This window comes from Eufriesea mexicana, unplaced genomic scaffold (genome assembly GCF_001483705.2).
Source record: "Eufriesea mexicana isolate 0111107269 unplaced genomic scaffold, ASM148370v2 scaffold588, whole genome shotgun sequence".
NCBI classification, from domain to species: domain Eukaryota; kingdom Metazoa; phylum Arthropoda; class Insecta; order Hymenoptera; family Apidae; genus Eufriesea; species Eufriesea mexicana.
In genome coordinates, this window is record NW_016908796.1 from 548607 (window position 1) to 568630 (window position 20024).

Sequence of the window (20024 nt, forward strand, 5' to 3'; positions counted from 1 at the left end):
CCTAAAGACCGGATTTTTCGCGACGCTGCTTCGCGAGGCTAGCAGAGAGAGGAACGGATCGACGTATAACGCGGAGAATGTTGCAGTCGTTCGGTAATCATCCTCGTTTTCTAGGGTTTATGAAAAAGAGGAACGAGTAGCGACTTAACCCTGTGCACTCGACGGTTCTCGCAAGCTGATAATGTTTGCGTGGTGCGGAATTATAGTATGAAAATTAGTAGTCTATTTGCGGAGTTTAAAGTAAGAATATCGCAACCATAATTGAAATAGTGCAACAATTATCTTACGTATGTTAATTTATTCGCGATTTCTTTCTGTTCTATAATATCGTAGGAAAGCCATCGATTTCGTGCGAGAAAAATTCCAGGTATTTAGCTAGGTACCTAGTTACCAATTAGCTGTCAAATTACTCAAACTGCTCACTGTCAGACATTTTCCTCGCAACTATCATTGACTCGTCTGTGTCCATTTTCATCCCGATCTATAGCTACCTATTTTCATCGATCGATTTCAATTCCCAATATAGATCCGTGCTACGGACGCGTTACAAATGCACGATTGGATGGTGGAAGAAGCGACGTGGAGGAATCTTCCGCATCGCCAGAGAGGCGATCTCCGCTCCTCTCTCGTGTCGGCGGCGCAGAATCCAAGACGGCAGGTTAAAGTGAAAGGAAGCTCGAATTTTCGAAGAGGCATTCCCGCTCCTTTCCCCCCGCAGCATCCGGGGTAGAGAATATTCCTGCGGATTCCTCGGCGTCTCCTCCGCGAGGAAGCGACGCGGCCTCGTCAGGGGATTGGAAAAGGCGCGAAAGAAAAATGGAGGAACGGCCGAGAGAAGAAAGGATTCTGCGCAATCTCGGCTCGGCAAAATATTCCGATTTATAATAATCGAGAGAGCGAAAAATAAGCGGCGAGGAGAGACCGAGGGAGACAGGAGACAGAGGGGGAGGGAAAGGCGGGGAGAGAAAGAGACACGCTTGTTTTCGAGGCCCCCAAGGTCTCGACGTGCATATCTTACGACCGATTAATTGCAGTTGATTTTTATTTATTGCAAAAGAGCAAGGTGTGCGGCGGCCGGTGCGCGCGTTTAATGGTTATTGGTTCGCGATATTCCGTGATGTATACGCGTGTGCTCGCGCGTACAGGCCGTTTCCAAAGCGTTGTCGTCGGTCCACCAGCGTTCTTCCAACGGCGTCACGTTGCCGCCATTTCCCTAATTGCGTCCCCACCATTTTTCCCTTCCTATTCCCATTTTCTCCTTTTTTCTCTCCCCTTTTCTTTCCTCCTTTTTCGCTGCTTTTTTTCGTTTTCGGTTCGCTCATTGTGTCACGCTTGGTCGGCCCTGGCGCGTGTTCTATTACGCGTCAGGCCCGACACGCCGAGGAGGAACGTCATTTCTAAATATACCGGGTAAAACATTGTTCTGCCCGTTTAGCGGCGGTTCGCGTTCAGCCGAGGATATATGGAGATCCGAGCGCGATATGGAAACGTTACAAATTAGCCGATCGGGATCTTAATTGCGTTTTGAGTTCGACTGGCTTTCGGAATAATTCGCGCACGGGCGTAACGCGTGGAGCAAGCCACGCGTGGATTATTTATTCCGCGCTCTCACGCGTGTACTGTGCACGGTTCAGGTGCGATGCAGTGGAAATTGCCCGGCGATTTTCATCGCGCTCGCAAATTACCGTCCGGTTGGAAATGCGGTTAACGAATGGGGTTTTGTCTCTGCGGGATAGGATAATTATTAAGGGACGGCCGATGGACCGTGAACGATAACGCGAATTTATTTCCGATATTTATTATTTCGCCGAATGATCCGAGACCTGGGTAAACGCGAAAATTCTACGTCGCTGTCCGTGTTATATAATATCGAATAAATTCGATACAAAGTACGGGTCCGGGGATAATTTGACGCGAAATTTAAATTGGAACCGGGTAATTCGCGAAATTTACATTCGAAATGCGACTTTTGGCCAAGTTTAAATTACGCTCGGGCGAGGGAAAAAAATTCAACATGGAAGATAAATTTGCCCCAACTGAAACTCGAAATTCGCCGAGGAATTTGCATAAGAGCTAAATTAAAAGTGTACACTGTCAAGTCCGAAAGAATCCCGGTAAATGGGAGTAAAATTTATGGATTCCGTGTCAGGCTTGAATCTTCGACACCCGATCGTCTCTGGCGGAGGAATAAATTGTCCGAGCCCAGGTGGAGACGACGACAATCGTAAAACGCCCAGCGAATTTCGAAAAGCGACAATTTCCATCCGATGGAAGGTATAAAACGGTGGAACACGGATGCCAAGAAGAGCAAAACCGCGTAGCAGGAGCGCGCGGCAATGGCGAACGTCCTTGCAGGGCACACCGCGCGTGCGTGGCGCTGTAATCGCGTGCGCGCGCGCGCGCAGCACGGTGTCCTAATAATAAATTCTACGCAGCAACGTGACTTATCCGCGAGTGTGCTCGCGGGTAGGTGTGCGCAATAATTGTTAATTGTCGACGCTGATACACGAGGCCGATAGCGCTCGGCGTTTCAACGTGCTCGCGCTCCGTGCCGCCTTCTCTCTCGCTCCCGCTCGCGCACGCTCGCGCGCACAGGGCAATTCGATTTTTCCGAACGGGCGAACAGGCTACTGTCCGCGCGCAGACACTTTCCGCGGTACTTTACGGCTTATTAAGGCGCGACACCGTGCAAAGATACGTTTCTTGCCCCGATACCGCGCCGCGAAACGCTCGCTCGCGATTCCCGCCTCGCCATGCCTCGTTCCCCTACGGAATTTCATTTTTCCCGCTCGTTATCCTCTCCTCGATAACGTTTCCCTTTCTTCCGTACTGTCTTTCCATTCCGATAACCGTTTGTTATTCGCCATTTTTCGTAAATTTTATTTTTCCGCCATTTTCTTTTTTTTTGTTTGCTTTTGTTATGGGAATTTCATTTTTCCCGCTCGTTAACCTCTTCTCGATAACGTTTCCCTTTCTTCCGTCCTGTTTTTCCATTCCTATAACCGTTTATTATTCACCATTTTTATTAAATTTTACTTTTTCGCCATTTTCTTTTTTTTTTATTTGCTTTTGTTATAGGAATTTCATTTTTCCCGCTCGTTAACCTCTCCTCGATAACGTTTCCCTTTCTTCCGTTTTGTTTTTCCATTCCGATAACCGTTTATTATTCGCCATTTTTATTAAATTTTATTTTTTCGCCATTTTCTTTTCTTTTTATTTGCTTTTGTTATGGGAATTTCATTTTTCCCGCTCGTTAACCTCTCCTCGATAACGTTTCCCTTTCTTCCGTTTTGTTACCGCCTCGCCATGCCTCGTTCCCCTACGGAATTTCATTTTTCCCGCTCGTTATCCTCTCCTCGATAACGTTTCCCTTTCTTCCGTACTGTCTTTCCATTCCGATAACCGTTTGTTATTCGCCATTTTTCGTAAATTTTATTTTTCCGCCATTTTCTTTTTTTTTGTTTGCTTTTGTTATGGGAATTTCATTTTTCCCGCTCGTTAACCTCTCCTCGATAACGTTTCCCTTTCTTCCGTTTTGTTTTTCCATTCCGATAACCGTTTATTATTCGCCATTTTTATTAAATTTTATTTTTCCGCCATTTTTTTTTTTTTTTTCTTTACTTTTATTACGGGGAATTTTATTCTTCCGCCTCTTTAAATTCTCGCAATACTTCCTCCCCTTTGGTGGAACGTGAGTTCCTCGAAGAGAAATTTTGTTTGACAGCGAATAGAGATGGAGTAATCGTGACGCGTGTATATAAACATGATCGCGATTTTTGACTCGTCAAGATTCGTCGTGACAGAGGATCTTATCATAAAGTTCCTTCCTGGACCGAAATTATCCCTAAATTAACCCTAGATTGTCTTGTTTTCATCATGAATAATGACAGTGTTTTGGTCAAGTCGACGCGCGAAAGTTAGCTCGAAGGATCTATGGAACGAATGTCGATATTTCCGAGGATTTTCCTTTGTTCGAATTTTCGATGCAAGTATCCGGACCCGTGCAGGCTTAGGCGCGTATCTCGTTCGCTGACATTTTACTCGATGCAGGCGTCCTATCTCGATTTAGGTCGGGCTCGTATAATGTGACAACGCTTTTCGGAATAACAGGCGCAATAAATTCGAACGGAACTGAAAAGTGAACACAGCCGCGCGGATGCAAAGGGGAATCGGTGATTACCATAATAAAGCGATGTGTATATTCATGTGCCAAGAACAAGAGAACTAGCCAAGTAGCCGTTGTAACTTCGGCGCTTACGAAATCCGATTTTCAATCGTGATTGCCACACGTGTTCTCAAAGGCACTTTCTCGCAGTCCCCCGACACTGCAATCTTCGTATCTTTATCAACGCGTGCAAACAACTTCATATTACATCCTAATCTCAGCCCGTGGCTAAATATCAGCCGCGTTTAAACGACCGGGGATCAGAGATCAGCTCCGATCTTCGATTTCTCTCGGATCGAGAGACTCGATAGCCGGACACCTCCACCTATGCTCCCTCGACAACGAGACGAGGCGGAAAATAAGATCAATTGCGCGAATAGGACAGGTCCAACGTGCAACTCTAGCTAAGTACTTGTTGCTGAGACCATGAGTAAAGGATCATTTCAAACACGGCCATATCGATTGGACTATCCGTCTACTTCTACCTTGTCTCGTAAGCCGGAGTATTCCTATACTCCATTCAGCGAGAACTGGCGGGAAATAAAGATAAACAATGTCCTGATGCCTACAAATGAACAGAGAATAGATTGACAGAGAGTAGACCCTCCATGAGGGTCCTTAAAAATATCCCAGCCTTTAGCAACAATTTCTAGTAATAATTCGACTGGGGTACAGATTACGTTTAATGTTCCCGCCTTTTCTCGTCGAAGGAGGCACGCATAGTCTGCCAATTGACAGAATAGAATGAAAACACTTACCCGGCACGCAGCGAGGCGGCAGCAGCGGCGGCGGTGAGGGTGAGTTGTTGAGCAGCGGCGGCGCCAGCAGCGGGGTCCGCTGCGACCAGCTCGGAGAGGACCAAGACTGTGGTGGTGGTAGTAGCAGCGCCGCAATTGGGGACGGTGGCGTTGACAGCGTGACGGACGCCTGGCGGGAGGTCGTCCTCGTGTTGCAACTGCAGCTGGGGGTAGTGGTGCAGGTGCAACGCGGTGGTGGCCGAGCCTGACCTGGGTGTGACGCAAGTGGGTGGCAGCAGGCCGGCCCTGGTGACAGCGGAGGGTGGCGAGGGCGAGGGTGGCGAGGGTGGCGGCGGTGGGTACTCGACCACCTGCACGCGGTCCGCTTCGTTCTCGTAGATGATCTCTTTGTCGTGCGTGTACATGACGGTCTTCTGGCCGTCGTTGTAGATCAGGTCGATCATCTTGTGCTCGCCGACGCCCAGCGTCGAGTTGGCAGCCGCTGCGTCGGCGCCAGGCGTCACTCTGCCATCCGGGTCGTCGGTGGTACGTTGCTGCACGTCGTCCGGGTCCGGCTGAATGTGCTGTTGCTGTTGATGATGGTGATGGTGGTGATGGTGATGGTGACGGTGGTGGTGATGATGGTACTTGGGGTGGAGCGAGTGCACTGCTGGCGGCTCGTGCAGGTCCAGCACGTTCACCGGCTGCATAGTTGCCAGCAGCACTTGCTGCTCGCTCTCGTTTTGATTCTGGTTGCTCAGCGAGGAGGACGCCGGAGACACTGGCCCCTCCTGCACCTGAAACAGTCAGATTTTACATGGAGACTTAATCTTGGTTGGTTTACGACGAATTGGCAATTTGACAGAATCTAGAATCAAGAAAGCTTAAATCTAACGTATTTAGATGTGGATTGAAGTATGTGTATTCCATAGAGGTCTATTTCTGGTTGGTTTAAGGCGAATTAGATGTTGACAGAGATTTGGTGCGTATGGAGTATAGCTCTCGACGTAGACGAGTAATCAGAGTCTGACAGGGTTCAGAGGGTTGTCTTCGACTGGTCCAAGGCGAATGGGGTGTCATATGAGATACAGTAGTCTGATTTTGATTTTGATGTTTGTGGTTTGAGATTGGGAATATGAGAAAACGAGTATTGCGAGCTTGACAGCGCTAAGGGGATTGTTCATTGATCGACTACCGTGTCTAGCCAAGCGCCATGTATTTAGAAGCACGTCGATGATTTTATTTCCCAGGAGGTTTAATCTACATGCCGAGAATTAATTGTTCCGCCGGTTTTTGCAGTTATCGAACAGATAGGCGAGTATGCCAAATGGGATTGCAACTTTATTAAACGTCAGCATCGGTTTTTGCAGGTCTAGACCGCTCGCGAACGTGACAACAGCTATTCTGCTAGAATCACTGTGTTCTATGTAGTGTCGGTAGGAATATTCAAAGAAACTAGACAAGACGACGCGTTTCAATTATGGCACTTGCTTTTTTATTCCCTCCTAGGCGTCGCTTTTTATCAACGCTTGACCGCCCGCGGTCGTGAGCGGAGTTGCCATAAGCGACTAGAAAAGTCCGAGACATTGCATGGAACTTTTCATACAGTCTACGCGTTTCTGCCAACGCTTTCTCCTCTCTCGTAGCAACCAAATCGCTATTTTCTGCCAACTTTGCAAAAACTCCGACATTTCTGACACTCTGTAATCTTCGTGGCTCACACTCGTAATCATCGTGTCTGTGAAATCCCCGAGTAAGTAAAACTCAACGAGCACTTGCTAAAATACCGAGAACCTTATCATCCATCAGCTCCGATGCAAGTTTCTTACTCGGTTGCGATTCTTCCCCAAAGATCTGTCAAATAAAATATTCAGATTCTCCACGCGGAATCATAAATAGCCCCGAATTACGCGAACAGTTTGTCGAATCGGGATGTCCTCGTGAAAGCTTCGAGCCGAGCTACGCAAACATCGGTGCAATAAAGTTAAAAGCTTACATAAATAGCATCTTACGCAATGCCCCATCCGCGTCGACAGACCTCTGAACCAGAGACTGATGTCGATGAAAACCTCGATGTATCTTTCTCTTTAACATTTCAGCCGACCAGTAACCCCCAGAGCGACCCTCAAACTCGCCATTGCTGGTACATGCGCGATTTAAACGACTGTCGCTGAAGCCAGGGACCGAGCTTCCTGGTTACGCATTGGCAGCGGTTTGCCAACCGTGGTCGCGTGGCTTCCACAAAATTGCTTGCTGCTTTAGCCATGCACGGTCCGCCGGTTCGCGACGCGGAAATTTATGTTGCACCGCGTCGTGTCGTAACTAACGGCGGTTTTAACATTTTCGAATGCTAATCGCCGCGCGACAAAAATCCGGGCTAATCGCTCCGCGGAGACCAGTCCGTCGCAGCCGAGACGAATAATTAATCCCCTAGGTGTCCGGCCAAGCGTCGGCCCAGGCGATATTTTTCCATCTCTGCCCGCAAAGATCAAAGTACCACGACGTGGCCGACGTCCACTCGACTTTCTAGCGGAGGCATCGCGTAAGTGATCCTTTTTCGTCACGAAATTCAGGGAAGAACTCGCGGCGCACTTTCATTTCCGAGACGACGCCGGGCCCGACGCCTGCCGCCGGGTTCAGGCCTCTAATCGCGCGCAGGCATCGCCATTCGAAAGCCGACGCATCGCGAAAAATCCCTGGACCATGCTCTTGCGTTTCCTTCCTTCGTGGTGTCTGCTTCTTTCGGATTCTGTCAAGTGGGTATGATTGATCGACGGATGGGTTGCAGCCTCCAGGCTCTCATCTTAACACAGTTCCACGGTGTACCTCTATGGACGTCTTGTCTTCGAATTTTCAGACTACAACTGGTCTTTTCCATTTCGATTTTAGATCAGGGGACTCGAGGAAATGCAAGATGCTGTCAAATAGTTTTGAAACATTGCTCGAGAGAGGTCACTCTTGGTCGCCATTTGTTTTAACGCTGTCACTTGGCATTTTGACTGTCTACATTAACGGAATAAATATTTTCATTGAATCAATATGATGAGGAGTAGTTTATGCTATCTCTACGACTTATAAAGTTTACGAGCTGTGTGTCATGACATACCAGAAATCTGATCATTATTCTACTCAGAAGAGAAGCTTGCAACCTACCCCTATTTCAAGCGTTTGTTCATTAAATATTCGAGCTTCAGGCCTGTTTTGCTGAAAAATTTCGATAAACCTTGACAGTTTCAACTTTCTTATTGAAATTCGATAGTATGTGTAACTCTTAGGGCATAATCGCGATACGTGTCACCGAAAGTGATAACTCTTATTAGAGTGTGCATGTGACGTGTCTATTGTCTTCGAACTTCGTGACTCATTCCAATTATAAATTAATTATATTGACAGATTCCTTTGACCAGTCTACTCTAGCATAATCGCGACAGTTATCACCGAAAATGATAACTCATATTAGGGTGTGCATGTGGCTTGTCTATTGTCTCCAAACTTCGTGTCTCATTCCAATTATAAATTAATTATATTGACAGATTCCTTTGACCAGTCTACTCTAGCATAATCGCGACAGTTATCAACCAAAGTGATATCTCTTATTATAGTGTGCATGTGGCATGTATATTGTCTCCAAACTTCGTGTCTCATTCCAATTATAAATCAATTGTATGAACAACCAGTCCATTCCAATTATAAATCGATTATATTCACAGATTCCTTTGACTAGTTCATTCCATCATAATCACGATAGTTATCACCGAAAGTGATAACCCTGATGTGCATATGACGTGACTATTGTCTTTGAACTTAGAGTCTCATTCCAATTATAAATTAATTATATTGACAAATTCCTTTGACCAGTCTACTCTAGCATAATCGCGACAGTTATCAACCGAAGTGATATCTCTTATTATAGTGTGCATGTGGCATGTCTATTGTCTCCAAACTTCGTGTCTCATTCCAATTATAACTCAGTTGTACGAGCAACAAGTCCATTCCAATTATAAATCGATTATTTTGACAGATTCCCTTCACCAGTCTATTCCAGTATAATCGCAATAGTTATCACCGTAAACGATAACTCATTTTAGGGTGTGCATGTGGCCTGTCTATTGTCCACAAACTTCGTGTCTCATTCCAATTATATAATAAATCAATGGTACGAGTAATCAGTCCATTCCAATTATAAATCAATTATATTGACAGATTCCCTTGACCAGTTTACTCTATCATAATCACGATAGTTATCACTAAAAGTGATAACCCTTATTATGGCGTGCATGTGGCGTGTCTATTGTTTCCAAACTTCGTGTCTCATTCCAATTATATAATAAATCAATGGTACGAGTAATCAGTCCATTCCAATTATAAATCAATTATATTGACAGATTCCCTTGACCAGTCTACTCTAGCATAATCGCGATAGTTATCACCGAAAATGATAACTCATATTAGGGCGTGCATGGGCCTGTCTATTGTCCACAAACTTCGTGTCTCATTCCAATTATATAATAAATCAATGGTACGAGTAATCAGTCCATTCCAATTATAAATCAATTATTTTGACAGATTCCCTTCACCAGTCTATTCCAGTATAATCGCAATAGTTATCACCGTAAACGATAACTCAGTTTAGGGTGTGCATGTGGCCTGTCTATTGTCCACAAACTTCGTGTCTCATTCCAATTATATAATAAATCAATGGTACGAGTAATCAGTCCATTCCAATTATAAATCAATTATATTGACAGATTCCCTTGACCAGTCTACTCTAGCATAATCGCGATAGTTATCACCGAAAGCGATAACCCGTATTAGGGTTTGCATATGACGTGTCTATTGTCTCCAAACTTCGTGTCTCGTTCCAACCATAAATTAATTATACTGACAGATTTCCTTGACCAGTCTATTCCAATTCTCATTCCCAATCTCGAGCACTCTAACTGAAATGGTAAATATTATCGCGATGAATTTTTCCCGAAGCCTCTCGGATCTCAAGTGTGTATCTGTCATGACATTCTTCGCGGACGAAACTCGCGTGGTGAAAAGTATTCCAGAGGATAAATCGACTCTCGGCCGTCGTTTCTGCCATCGCTGATTATCCCGATTAAAGATCGCTGCGCACCGAGGACATGCAAAATGGCGCGGCGCGCGTTTACCAGCGCTAATTCGGTCATTAAAAAAGGCGGTCGCGAAAGAAGAGAGAGAAAGACGTAATGAAAGAGGGACTTAAGCGCAGAAAGCCGCCGCGTCTCGCGAGTAAGTGTGTCCCATCACGCTAACGACGTCGTTTGGAATTTCCCACGTGTCCGTCGGCTTATGGCGCTTTCCAATGGAATCAGGCCGAATTACCGCGAACCACCTCCCTTCTTCCGCCAAATATCCCCATGCCAGACGAACGCGCGTTGTCATTTACGACCGTGCACCGTCCATTAACATAATTAACAATATCGTGAGTCACCTGGTTAATATTCGAGTTTCACCGGCGACGAATCATCGACGCCTCGAATATCGGTTAGGCTACGCGATAAGTTGCTCTTTCAGCCGCTGTAATTTTTCCATCTCAGGCGTGGCTCATCGACGTTTTTACATTATATTCCAGGATTCCACTTGCTTTTTTATGTCCCTTTCCTTTACCGTATTTTTCCTTCCTTTTCTCTTTTTCTTCTTCTTCTTTTTGATCTCTTTAAGAGAAATTTATTTTGGGTGGAGTCGAAACGATTCGGGTCGAATTTCTGGTGTTTTTAAATCGGTAAAGACGCGTAAAGGGTACTTGGAGAAATTGCTCCGACGATTTTTATTTTTGGGGAAAACGAGATCGGGTATAGTTGGTTATTGCTAGGTATATTTAGATACGCGTTACTGCTCAGTGGTTCTGGCGTTAATAATCGGGGAACTGATGAGCAGCTTTATTACACGATAATTTTGCCTCGATCGTCAGTTTTCCTGTATTAAGACGCTGTACCCTACGGTCACGCGAGATTTCCTCTTAAACTTTGACTGCCACGTGTTTTTCATATGGTACACTGAGAGGGTCACGATAAAATTTCCATTATTTTTAGGATATAGCGATGAAAGTAAGTAAGCGAGGGAAAAGAAATGGTACGAATTATTAATGTTTCCTATTCAAAGGTAAATATTAAAAATTAGTATCGCCAGCTACTGGTGATCAGTATGGTAGACAACGTGTTAACAGCAAATTATTGTAGTAATGTCTTCTGTACGAAATTCCCTATTTGTTTAGATTATTCGAATTTTCAAGAAATAAGTATAATAAAACAAATATAAATTTAAGAAATTAGTATCACCGGTCATCGGTGACCACCATGGCAGTAAACGTGTTAAGGAAGAGACCTTTTTCGTGATTTGGGATCTATGGCATAGAGGCAAGAAGAAATGTGAAATTAATAAATAATATCTCAGCACTGAAGTCGATGAAAGGTTCTATAGTTCCAACCAATTTTTGAATATTTGGAGAACATAAATAAATAGAGAACTTTGAACAGAAGACATTAATAATTTGCCATATTCTTTGATAATTCATCATTATATAGCTTAAGAATAATAGAAATTTTATTGTACCCCCCTGAGCGTTAAACGAATTTAAAATTCCTCCGTTTCAAGAACCCTCAAAAAATAAAAAAAATAAAAATAGGAAGAAGGAAAAAGAACTTCGAATTCCCTAAAAATCTGTCGCAAACCACGTAAACCCTATAGTAATCGCAGCAACCTCAGACCCGGTTAACTGGCCGCAGGATTGGCCATACAGGTACCATCCCTTCAGCTGCGCCGAGGGTTAAGAACTCTTAAAAAATAAAAATATAGAAAAGGAGGAAGAAGAACTTCGAATTCCCAAAAATTTGTCGCAAACCACGTAAACCCTATAGTAATCGCAGCAACCTCAAACCCGGTTAACTGGCCGCAGGATTGGCCATACAGGTACCATCCCTCCAGCTGCGTCGAGAGTTAAAAACCCTTAAAAAATAAAAATATAGAAAAGGATGAAGAAGAACTTCGAATTCCCAAAAATTTGTCGCAAACCACGTAAACCCTATAGTAATCGCAGCAACCTCAAACCCGGTTAACTGGCCGCGGGATTGGCCATACAGGTACCATCCCCTCCAGCTGCGCGAAGAACAGAGCCGCGAACAGGAACACCCATCGCATGGGACGCGAGGGTTGGCCGATGGTTCGCGAGGAATATTAATCAGCTCGATTACGTAGCCTCCCGCGGTCACGACACGACGTTAAGTACTCGTCGGTGAAAGCGTGTACCGACTTCATTCGAAATCTAATCGCTTCGGTCGTTCGCCAGGGAAATTTATCGCGGTCGTCGCGGCGCGTTCATTCACAGGGCCCTGGAATAAAATCTATTAGTTTTTACGACGTTTTACACGCGTGCCTCACCGACGAGGACGCCGATCGACTGAAGGTAGGCTAACGAACGTCAGGGGCGGCGCGGATCGGCGCGGATCGGCGCGGATCGGCGCGGATCGCTCGCGCTCCTGAAGGATGTTATCTCGGATATTTATGAAATAACGTGTACACGACTGGTCGTCGAACGACGGCCTTGTACCATAGATCGAATCTGGTATCGCTGTCAAGGTGGCCGATTGCGTAACCACGAGGATCTCGATGGTACCTAGAGATATTAGACTGTGCGATCGGCCTTGACTTCTCTTCTCTCTCCCTTCGTTCTCTCTCTTCCTCTCTCACCTTCCATCGTCAGATTTCCAATTCGACCGTCTAATTGATCGCGAACGGTGTCATTGGTCGTTGAGCAACGCTGAGAGGTGACTCGGGAATTTGGGAGTGGATGGTGATGGAGAGTGAGAGAAATTCGAGTTATCAGTTATGCTGTATATCAAGGCAGATATTGGAGAAGAGTTGCACGTTCGTTTTTGTTGCAGTAAAAATTGAATACTAAAATAAACTGTGCATCCTAGCAATGTGGGATCCCATCCCCTGCATTTTATCTTTTGTCTCCCGTTTTCTGGAGACCTCTTTGACCTGCGTGACCCTAAACAGACAGGTCAGTTCTAATCATTCCCCCTATTTTAACCCCTTCCCGTATTTTAACGAGTCTGACTCGTGATGAAGTTATTGGCCCAGGCATGAATATCACGTGCCAGACACGTGAACAGAAGATCGGACCAAACATGAACATCACGAGCCAGACTCGTGAACTGAATATTTTTCCAAATATAGCTTTGAAACTGTCATTTATTATAAAATATAATGTATTTATAATATTTATAACAGAAAAAAGGATTACAATTTACTTTCATAACAGTATTATCGCGTAAAATTGACTATAATACACGTACAGGTAACCCTTCTATAACACGGAAGATTGGTTCCTAGAAAATGCCGTGTTGTGTGAAACCGTGTTGTATGAGACCCAGAGCTAGTACAAAAATGGGAGTTGCGTTTCGAAAACTTATCAAAAACAATTTTTTTTTAATTCTACATAAACTTAACTTTTATTAAAAATATAAATGTATGTACAACACGAGACAAAAATTTTCTGCAATGGTGTATCTTTAAAAACGGCAAGCTTCGCCATGGCTGTAAAAGTACAGTGTTGTACAAAAGTTTTTGCGATTTTCTTATCGTGTTATAGCGAAACCGTGTTGTAGGAGGATTCCCGCAATTTATGAATCGTGTTATAGTAAAACCGTGTTATTGGATGCCATATTGTAGGAGGGCTAACTGCACTTATATTTCGGTTCGTATTGGCGACTGTTTTCGAGCATCAATTTGGTCTATTCACCGCGTGTTGACACCTACTCTTTGGGCCCGGATTTCGTCTAGCTAAACGGGAAGGGGTTAATAAACATCTGTACAGTGTCCAGTGACTACTATTTTTATGCATTATAATCCCTTAACAGTTTCCATCGCGAGTGCGACCTCGGAATAAGGATTCAGGGATAGGATTTGTCAGACGTAGCACGTTTGGCAGCCTGGGAAGCCGGATTTTCGTGGCTGAAGCTTCTATTTCGACGGTAGCTCCGTTTCCGTTTGCCGTGGGTAAAAAGCAGACCTCGTAAAACGCGTATAAACTGCCCCGAGTAGACACTAATGCGGTCAGCTGATCGGATAAAAAGCGATGGTTAGAGACCAATGATCCGCAACATGAGCATGGACTAGGCTGAACAGATGGTGGCCGAAAAAACGTCTATCGGTATCATTACATCCCGGCTGCTAATAAAAGCTACGTAACCTATGCTATCAAAACAACAAACTAGCTTCCTAAAACGACGCGATTCGCAAGAAGCTGCATTAATTTTCCACCCTTCGGCGGACGAAGAAATTGCCGAGGGAAGAAGCTACATCAGGCGCAAAATCCTGCGCGGAAATCCTACGATTGGAGAACTCATCTTCGTAGTTGTAATAGGTAGTTGTTTTTGGTTGTCTGTACTTCCTGTTAATATGTCGAGAGTTGATCTGTCTCTGTCGGGAAAAGTTTTCTCCCTCTTTTAATATCTTAGAACTTCGAAACTGACGTTCTAGGTCAGCGTTCCATCCCTTAAATTAGAGCCTCAGCAGCTAAAATTCTTTATCGTCTGTACCCCTTCTGTTGAAAATTTTATTCCCATTTGATCTTCATCGTGAAAATACGAAATTAGTAGTATAAATATATATATACCCATTACTTCAAAAATTTCTTTATCTCATAGACCCCCCTGTCCCCAACAATTTTTCTAATACGTTCGATTTTGCTCCTTATTAACAGAAACGAAAAATATTTTCTTCTCCTTTAAATATCTTAAAGCTTGGGAATCGATGTCTAGGTCAGCGTTTCATCCCTTAAATTTGAGCCTCGGCAGCTAAAATTCTTTATCGTCTGTACTCGTTCCATTGAAAATTTCATTCATATTTGATCTTCGTCGTAAATGCAAGAAATTATTGTAATAACATATATGCACTCATAACTTTGAAAATTGCTTTATCCCATACCCCTCAACAATTCTTCTAATATGTTCGATTTTGTTCCTTACTGACAGAAACGAAAAATATTTTCTTCTCCTTTAAATATCTTAAAGCTTGGGAATCGATGTCTAGGTCAGCGTTTCATCCCTTAAATTTGAGCCTCAGCAGCTAAAATTCTTTATCGTCTGTACTCGTCCCATTGAAAATTTCATTCATATTTGATCTTCGTCGCAAATGCAAGAAATTATTGCAATAACATATATGCACTCATAACTTTGAAAATTGCTTTATCCCATACCCCTCAACAATTCTTCTAATATGTTCGATTTTGCTCCTTACTGACATAAACGAAAAATATTTTCTCCCCCTCTAAATATCTTGAAGCTTGGGAATCGATGTCTAGGTCAGCGTTTCATCCCTTAAATTTGAGCCTCAGCAGCTAAAATTCTTTATCGTCTGTACTCGTTCCACTGAAAATTTCATTCATATTTGATCTTCGTCATGAAGGTAAGAAATTATTGTAATAATATATATACACCCATAATTTTGAAAATTGCTTTATCCCATGCCCCTCAACAATTTTTCTAATACGTTCGATTTTGCTCCTTACTAACAGAAACGAAAAATATTTTCTTCTCCTTTAAATATCTTAAAGCTTGGGAACCAACGTATAGATCATGTGGAATGCTAACGCTATTAATCGAGATATCTCACATCAATATGTTTATACTAAACTGTTTTTGTACTTCTAATACGTTCGATTTTGCTCCTTACTAACAGAAACGAAAAATATTTTCTTCTCCTTTAAGTATCTTAAAGCTTGGGAACCAACGTATAGATCATGTTGGAATGCTAACGCTATTAATCGAGATATCTCACATCAATATGTTTATACTAAACTGTTTTTGTGCTTATTACTCACACATGTAAGATTGTGTACGTGTCGGTCGCTAGCTAAATTCTATTGTTATTACGATCTTGTCTCCAGTCTCTAATCTATCGTTGTATAGCACACACCGAGCGAGTCACATAATATTAAACCGTTCCTTTTCTGTATAATTTGTGTTCTTTCCTTTATAAATCCACTGCCATACAAAATTCTATCAGATCAGCGTTTCATCCCTTAAATTTGAGTCACAGCAGTTGAAAATCTATATCATCTATACCCCTTCTGTTGAAAATCTCATTCCCATTTGATCTTCCTCATGAAAATAAGAAATTAATAACACATATACACCCATAACTTCGAAAATTGCTTTATTCCACATCCCTCAAACAATTTTTCTCAAACGTTTGATTTTACTGCTTACTAACATAAACGAAAATTATTTACACGATTCCCAAAATCATCTTTCTTAGCATTCCCTAAATCACTCGAATTACCATAAATCAAGACCAAAGTTGCTTCACGAAGATCCCCGTAAATTAAAAAGAATTCCTAATCTCTGATACTCCTCCCTCACCCTAGACCCCATTCGTCATCCCTCAGCAGCCTCGCACCTAATCCCACTTCTCTCTTCGCTGCAGTCTCTAACTTAAACTTTCCAAATCTAGTTAACTCAAAGCTACGTTGGACCTGGTCCAAAGGAAAGCTCGAATTTTCCCGAAAATTCTCCAAGTCCATCACTTGGAATCGTTGGAAGATCGTGTTCGGATCGGCGAAAGGGGTCGGTGGCGACGTAGAGGGCGCAGCGGTGTTACGAGCAGAGCCTAGCCTCTGTTTACACGCAAGAACCGGCTGATAATAACAGTTAATTGGCCTGCTGGCCGTGAGAGACTGTTCCAGGTCGGGCGATACCCCGGCGCTCGGCTGTCGGTCGAGCGGATGCGCGACCGCTGCTCTCGCGTCCTCGTCGTTTCTTCTTGCGGGTCGCGCGCGGCCGCTTATTGCCGATCACGTCGTTGGAATACGCAGCTGCGCCGGCTCGAAGATACGTGGAATCGTTAAGGGCCTTTCTTTCGCTCCTCGGGCGGCGCGCGTTCGCGTCCTAGCCTCGCGGAACCTTCATTGTTGCCCGCTCCTCTTTGCGCTCCGCCTCGCTCCGCTCCGCGCGGCGTCCCTACGCGAGACGGCGTACACGATCGCGCCGCGGCTTTTTGCCATCGCCCGTTCAATCCTTGTTATATCGGCCGTTCTCTTGCCGGCGAGGCCAGCTTCGCCGGCTCGCCGAACACCTGTCAGCGTTTCTGTTATTCCGACTTCGCGGCGGTAATTTCTTTCCTGTATCTTCGCTTCTGAACTTCCCCTTTTTTATTTATTTTATTGTTATGGTAAAATTCAATAGCGAAGCAAACTATACATTCCAGCGGTGTTGGGGCGACCCCTCCCCCCAGTGTTCTGTCTTTTGTCACCAGTCTTCTGTAGACGACTTTTGACCTGCGAGGCCCTGAACAGGCCAGTTCTAACCATTCGCTCGTTAAACAAAGATCTAACCAGTCTTTCTACAGTTTTTCACTGATTACTATTCCTTGCGTAATAACCCCTTTAACATTTATTTTTACGGGGGTCCTAGGAAGTGTGTTTTCGTGGAATATTTCGCTTCCACGTGGGATTTTTGTTTCATGTGGTTTGCGTATTTCGAATGTTCTGTATTCGCGTTGGATTTACTTGTATTTGATATATGGGGTGTGTAAATATACGGGGTGTCGTCAGCTTCGCTCCTGCACTGTTTTCTTTGTGAAAATTGTAGGGGGTTTTGTGTTTTCGTGGAATATTTCGCTTCCACGTGGGATTTTTGTTTCATGTGGTTTGCGTATTTCGAATGTTCTGTATTCGCGTTGGATTTAATTGTATTTGGTATATGGGGTGTGTAAATATACGGTGTGTCGTCAGCTTTGCTCCTGCACTGTTTTCTTTGTGAAAATTGTAGGGGGTTTTGTGTTTTCGTGGAATATTTCGCTTCCACGTGGGATTTTTGTTTCATGTGGTTTGCGTATTTCGAATGTTCTGTATTCGCGTTGGATTTAATTGTATTTGATATATGGGGTGTGTAAATATACGGGGTGTCGCCAGCTTTGCTCCTGCACTGTTTTCTTTGTGAAAATTATAGGGGGTTTTGTGTTTTCGTGGTATATTTCGTTTCCGCGTTGGTTTTAGTCTAATATTCGCGGTATTCTGGGCAATTTTAATATTTTGCCTTCGTGGTTTGTTTATTTATATTTGGTATTTGGTATATTTGGTTTGTGTAATTATACAGGATGTCACCATCTTTGCCTATGAATTTTCTTCCTTTTTTATCCTGTTTTGGAATAGTTGTAGGAGATTTTGTATATACTGGATTTATTTATATCTGATGTTTGATGTATTTGCTGTGTGCAAATATACAGGATGTCGCCATCTTTGTTTACGAATTTTCTTCTATCTTTATTTTTCTTATGGTGGTTGTAGAAGATTTTGTATATACTGGATTTACTTATATCTGGTGTTTGGACTGTGGTATTTGAAGTGTGTAAATATACAGGAGTCGCCATCTTTGCTTCTGAATTTTTCTCTTCGTGGTGGTTCTAGGGGATTCATATTAACATGGAATATTTCGATTGGAATATTTATTTAATATTCGACGAACTCTGCATATTCTCATTATTTTATCTTCGTATCGAATTTCATTATATCTGACATGTAAATGAATAGAAAGTCCCATTTCAAAATTCGCGCTTAATTATTCCCTACGGTACAGTCCCTTTCAAAAAATATTTTAAACGAAACTTGCACTTTTTGCTAGGAGGAATTGCATCCTATATTTCAAAAGAATTTTATCTTTCTTTTTCAAAGGAACCATATATATTTTCTTTCATGCAAACGCAGAGTGTATTCATTCACCTATAATACTTTGATCTTCGAATATTCCTCAAGGTCATTTAACCCTTTGCACTCGACGATTTTTTGGCTGAAGAAAAGCAGGAGTTCAAAGATCTTCTACTATAAACCTGATGGTATTTTTTGAAGCAGTAAATAAGAATTCGTATAATAATTAACACAGAATTATTTGATTTCGATAACTCGCACACAGTTACATTATCTTAAATTTCACATATTAATGATTTCACATATCGATCTTTGAAATTTTATCAAATGGCGACTGAAGGGCGCCCTCGAGTACAATGGGTTAATAGTACACCAAATTTGGACCAATTGTACGGAATTCGAACAGTATTTCAACGAATCGAGTAACTAAATTAAACTTCGCCAATGGTCCTCGAATTCGATTGATTTCCTCCAATTTTCTCTGAAATATTCGTAAATCGTTTAAATTCGCGAAACACTATACGATAACGAGCACTATACGGAATGGAGAATTATGGCAAAACGGTATCGGTCGCCTATCTATGCAGCTTCGATTAAACTACCTTTTTTGCCTGTTTTAACGTTCAATTATTGCTCGTGGAAAATCATCGTACGACTATAAACCTATTGGCGATTGCTCGAACGACTGTTATAATTGTTTCTAATTGTTTATTAGCCGCGAAGAATGTGGATCCGGGCTCGGAGTGCCGTGTGGCGCTAAGTTTCGTTGGATAACGAAAGTGGCGCGCCTATGATCCGAAATAAATTGCTGTTATTAGTTATATCCATGCGTTTACACCCGGCGACTTCCTGTCGCTATTTCCAGTCACGGTAATCATGAAAATATCAGTGTGATTGTTCGCGATACGTTATTTCTTTTTTTTTTTTTTTCTTTATTATTATTTTTTCCTCCTGCTTCTTCTGATGCCGGTTAGCGTTCTATCGGGCATCGTAAACGTGGCCGCGGGCGAGCCGAGCTAAATGGAATTGCTAGGAACGCTTGTCGACGATCGTATCATTATATCTCCATCGTTTATTCGTCTTTTTTCCACCGGTTAACATGCTCGCTATTTCACTTACGCTTTATGCAGATCTCTCTCCGTTTGTTTTATCGCCGCTCAATTGCGCCGCCTTTTTTCTCCCTTTCTTTTAATTGCCGCTCGTAAAATTGGAAATTCGTAATTAGGAAAATGAAAAATCCGCGCGATTATAGAGTCGGGAATTTATGCGCCTGGTGGATACGAGTTTACAGATTTTTAATATACGATATAGTCGGATGTCGTTCCTTTTATTTTTTTTTCTAAAGTCGCAACTTGGGAAATTTTAATACGTTGTCGGTTATTTTTTAATCGGTGAACTTGAAATTTAATCATTCGGGAGTTTGAAGATTCGAGAATTCGAGAGTTTA

The 20024-nt window shown here is 43.1% G+C and overlaps 1 protein-coding gene across 1 annotated transcript in view; it reads right to left on the minus strand.

Moving 5' to 3' along the window:
- Positions 1-4919: 4919 nt before the first annotated feature.
- Positions 4920-20024, minus strand: part of LOC108546212 (nuclear receptor subfamily 4 group A member 3) — a 32861-nt gene continuing 17756 nt past the window's right edge. The window contains exon 3 of the mRNA XM_017898175.1: positions 4920-5699. Coding sequence (XP_017753664.1) covers positions 4920-5699 — 780 coding nt within the window. The remainder of the gene's footprint in view (positions 5700-20024) is intronic.